Here is a 4381-nt window from a genome sequence, read left to right on the forward strand (position 1 = left end):
ATATATCTTATTTATATATAAATAGTATCAATTAATTTTTTTTGAATGATCCTTAATCTATTTTATACCTGAACAACATTTGAATCCGTCTCATTATAATTTGGATGAGAGTGTTACAATATCATCTTTAATAATAGTTTGTTTTGTTAGTTACTTCACCACCCTTTTCATACATGCATGCATTGTGACTCTCCAAAATCTATGTAGCCAACCCATAACGGCACTGATACGCATAAGGGTTTTGTCATAATAATTTAGAATTTTGGACTTTGCATTTGATGACTTTAACCCACCCATCCATCCTCACTCACTCCTTCCTTGTCCTTCACTTCTGAACAAAGTTAAACAATCACTCCTCTGCTTTTGTCCCAGCCCAGTAAAATCTCAACCCAACATTTTATAATTCGTACATCATCAACAATTATTTGCCTTTGTTTTCGCTACATGGGTCCAACCTTCTTGTCTTGTCCACTTTTTTTCTCCCAACCATGTTTCAAGGGGTCAATGGTCACAAGTTGCTATTGAAAAGGATGTTGCTATAGCGGTACAAGGTTGCAAACAAAATAATGTTGGTGTTGTTGGACAATCAAATTCAAAGTACAATAAGAAGGATCTAACTGTGAACGCTGAGAGGGAAGATCCTTCTGAGTTCATCACTCACAGGGCTAAAGATTTTCTTCCTAGCATTAAGGTTATAGAGAATCGGTTTGTACGAGCTTCTGAATCTGGTAGGGAGGTCTCAAGGTTATTGGAGGCAAACAAAATCAAGGTTGGATATTATGAGGCAAAAGGTGCTTGTTACTTACATTATTCTTTTTTAACAACTATTGAAGTGAGCTATGAATTTTGTATGTAGTGTGTATTGTGTATAATAAACCTGGATAGACTTTAAGTCTAAATAATAATCTTATTATGGTAGGGAAATCATCTCCCACGATTTTGCTAGCGGCTTTTATGTTTGCTTGCTGCGATCAAAAGGGTACACCTGTTTGCCAAGGTAATGTTCTAGTTCAATTCTGTTAATAGACACTGATTTGTATTAATTAACTTCTTCTGAAAGGTTTAGCTATGAGCATTACAACGTTAATGGTTTGGTTTTGCCATTTTTCTAGGCAGAGTCAATTAAATACGTAAATTAGGGATTTTATATTTTACCCTCTTAAAGGTTTTCAGACCCTTCATTATATTTTACGAGATCAGCCATATCTTTCTAAATGAAATGTTAACTATTGTAAGCAAAACACAAGCTCAAAATATTAAGTAGTATTACAACCTTGACTTTAATTTAATATAGTTGGGTATTTGGTTGAGAGTTATTGTGCATTCTGTTGGTTAATTTCTGCCATCTGTAGGATAGACTAATATGTATCTTCCTTTGTGCAGAACCTGCAGAGAAGATTATTAATTGGAAGAGGGCATTATCTTCTCAATCATCCTCAGTCAGGAACCCATTAGTTACAACATCGAAGGAATATATATTGATAATGGAAGCGACTTTGTTGAAGAACCCTGCATGATTGCTGGAAGCCATTCGTGCACCCTTGACAGAATGTATGCGTGGGAGAGAAAACTTTACGTTGAAGTAAATATTACACAATCAGCAAAATATGCTTGATAATTAACATCACATGATTATCCTAGTATGCTATTTTACATAACAAACTATTGCTATGTATTTTTCTGTTCATCTTCTATGTTTTCTTTTTCTCTCTCTTCATATTTCCATTTATCTTTTTCAACAGTAGGTTTGATAAGGTTTTCCATAAGCATTAGATATAGCTGCTAACAACTACTTCCTCCTCTAGATTATTCTAACTCCTCTAGATTATTCTAAAAATTAGAGAAAAAAATTGTTCCAAAATATGTGATTTTACAAAATTAATACTTAATTAAATATTTTTTTAAGACTGTCCTTAACCAATATTTAGTTAGAGTAGTGTATAAAAAGAGTAAATGAGTCATTAATTAGAGAAAAAAAAGATATATTAGGAATTTACTTAATATATTCTTTAAAATTCAACAAATTAATTACATTTTTTAATACTTGTGCCATAACCTTTAAATGTCATATAATCTAGAATGAAAGTAGTAAAAGGTGGAAAGAAAGGAGTAGCATATTTGCATTTAGAGTTCAATGATTCTAAAGTTTTCTTGATGATCTTATATTTGTTCAGTCCCTAGAATAAGCAGCTAGGGCCTAGGTCTATATGTTTTAATAGAATTTAACAATTTTTCTAGTCGCTCATCAACTGGTTAGATGTATTGCACATCCTATTTTGTGTGTTAAATCCCTTATCCTGTTGACATTAAATTTCCTATTGGGTTGTTTGGAGGCTGGTGAGTTCACAAAAAAGAAGTTTGATAAGAAATGTGATCAACTAAGGCATCAATTCTCAAAAGATGCAGGCACTAAAGTGATTGACAAAACTCGGTCAGTAGTAAAGGATTTGCATTCGCAGATAATAGTGGCTATTTATTTTGTTGATTTGATATCTAAACGAATTGAGAGGATGAGAGATGAAGAATTGTTCTCACAACTTTTGGAATTAACTCAACGGTAAGAGAAAGTGATAGAGTGGACTAAGCTATCAACACTAACAACTATAAGATAAGTAAATTTTCTTCTCTGCCTTTATTCATTATTCATGCAATATTTATAGATGATTGAATTAGATACAATGGTCTGTTATTGCATAATGGAAAGATCTAATTTTATGATAATTATCTTTAGGTGGTTGTAACAAAGTCCTAACAAACTACAAACGGAGTAGTGGGAAAATGGACAATGTCAAACGTTCTATGCAACACTACCAGGCCCACTTCACACGTAATCACTAAGGTAAGTTGGCCTTGTGTTTATCCTCTTGGGTCTGCTACTCTCTGTGCTTATATTGTTGCTATTAGAAAGTTTGGAAATTTCCACATTTGTGATGCTGAACCTGAAACTTTACCAGCAGTCTGCTGTACTTGATAATTAAGTGTTAGTTTGTTCTAGTATTGGCTTATGAAAATGTTAGCAGTGCAGGTTGATGAGGATGTGGAAGGCTATTCTTGATTGTCATCATGCACAATACATTACTATCTCTTGGGCTTATCATTCAAGGAACTCAATGAGAACCTTGGAAGGAGATAATGGCTCAGCTACTAGAAGAATCTGAGTGCTTTGGCCTAAGCTTTTCTAACTGGATCAACCACCACATCTCATACATTGAAGCTCTCAATGTATGGCTACAAAATTGTATACTACAACCAAGGGAACGTTTCAAGAGCAGAAAACCCTTCTGCCCTCTCCGTGCTTTGGCTCCACCTATATTTGTTCTTTGTCGAGATTGGTGTGCTGGGATTAAAGCTTTGCCTTCTGAGGAACTAAGTCACACAATTAAGAACTTTGTGTCTGATCTTCGTTGCATGGTAGAGCAGCAAGATAAAGAGCTTCATGAAAAACAGAATTCAGCTGTTGCAAGCATTGGTGGAGAAACCGAGAGCAAAACTAATGAGGATAGTGAAGATGATTCTTTACATTTGTGTTGCATACATGCAAGTTTAACCAAACTTGTTCACCAACTCACTAAATTTTCTGAGGCATCATTGAAGTCGTATGAAGATATCAGACAAAAAAGTGAAACAGCTCAAACCGCGTATCATAATTGCATGTCTATCAGGACTGGCAAAATTCGATCCTCAAATATTAACTTCCTGTTCTTACCTAAAATTAATAGAAAATCTAAGATGATCTCTTGATTTAGTGCGTTTGCTCATTTTAATTCTCTTTTGGCAACATTGTCTAGCTCTTTCAAATACACCTAGTTTTATTTTAATCTTAGTGTATTTTTGGTTTTTACCTAAATTTTATCTTTCCTAAGGGAACCAAACATATCTTGAACATGGGTTATGAAGAACGTGATCAGCTAAAGGAGTGGATGGCAAAAATTTATGCCCTCCCGAGTTCGATTTCATTAACAATCAATAAATGGTTTTCCTCAAATTTTTTAGACAATTCTGGAGAAGATTAGCAAACAACCTTCTTTTGAAAAGGTTAACTCGGCTCTATTTGGAATGGGAAGCTACGAATCTCATGACCTGAATTGACTTATTCCAGCATGTTTGGAAAACTATTTAGAGGTAAAGGAATTGCATTTGGAATGTGAAACGTATAACTATTAGCTTCTTAAAATTACATTCAAAATGTGGAACCAAACATGCTATTCATGCAATGTATTCTTAAAAACAATATTTTTTTAATCGGCAAAATAATAAATATATTGAATAAAGGACAGAGATGGGTGCCCAAAACCATAAACAGGATCATATGAAAAGTAACCAAAAAGAGAGCCGATGTTTACCAATTATTAGCATAAGATATGTAAATAATTGATAACCA

The 4381-nt window shown here is 33.8% G+C and overlaps 1 protein-coding gene across 6 annotated transcripts; it reads left to right on the forward strand.

Moving 5' to 3' along the window:
* The first annotated feature begins 325 nt into the window (after window positions 1-325).
* LOC106795212 (putative BZIP transcription factor bZIP134) lies at window positions 326-3818 on the forward strand. 6 transcript variants are annotated; one of them, XM_041006444.1, is made up of 5 exons: window positions 330-791; window positions 920-997; window positions 1384-1582; window positions 2732-2839; window positions 3021-3818. In XM_041006444.1, exon 5 carries the CDS (start codon window positions 3133-3135, stop codon window positions 3739-3741), a length of 609 nt encoding a protein of 202 aa, XP_040862378.1. In that variant the 5' UTR covers window positions 330-791; window positions 920-997; window positions 1384-1582; window positions 2732-2839; window positions 3021-3132; the 3' UTR covers window positions 3742-3818. The 6 variants fall into 6 exon arrangements, with proteins under 6 accessions (XP_040862376.1, XP_040862375.1, XP_040862377.1 ...); XM_041006445.1 differs by having other exon boundaries at window positions 1384-1551; XM_041006442.1 differs by having other exon boundaries at window positions 326-791; window positions 2732-3818.
* The last annotated feature ends 563 nt before the right edge of the window (window positions 3819-4381 follow it).

This window comes from Glycine max, chromosome 11, assembly GCF_000004515.6.
Source record: "Glycine max cultivar Williams 82 chromosome 11, Glycine_max_v4.0, whole genome shotgun sequence".
Lineage (NCBI taxonomy): Eukaryota > Viridiplantae > Streptophyta > Magnoliopsida > Fabales > Fabaceae > Glycine > Glycine max.

Excerpts from the sequence above, each read along its gene's own strand:
- LOC106795212 (XM_041006441.1), top strand. The coding sequence starts at position 3,133 with ATGGCTCAGCTACTAGAAGAATCTGAGTGCTTTGGCCTAAGCTTTTCT.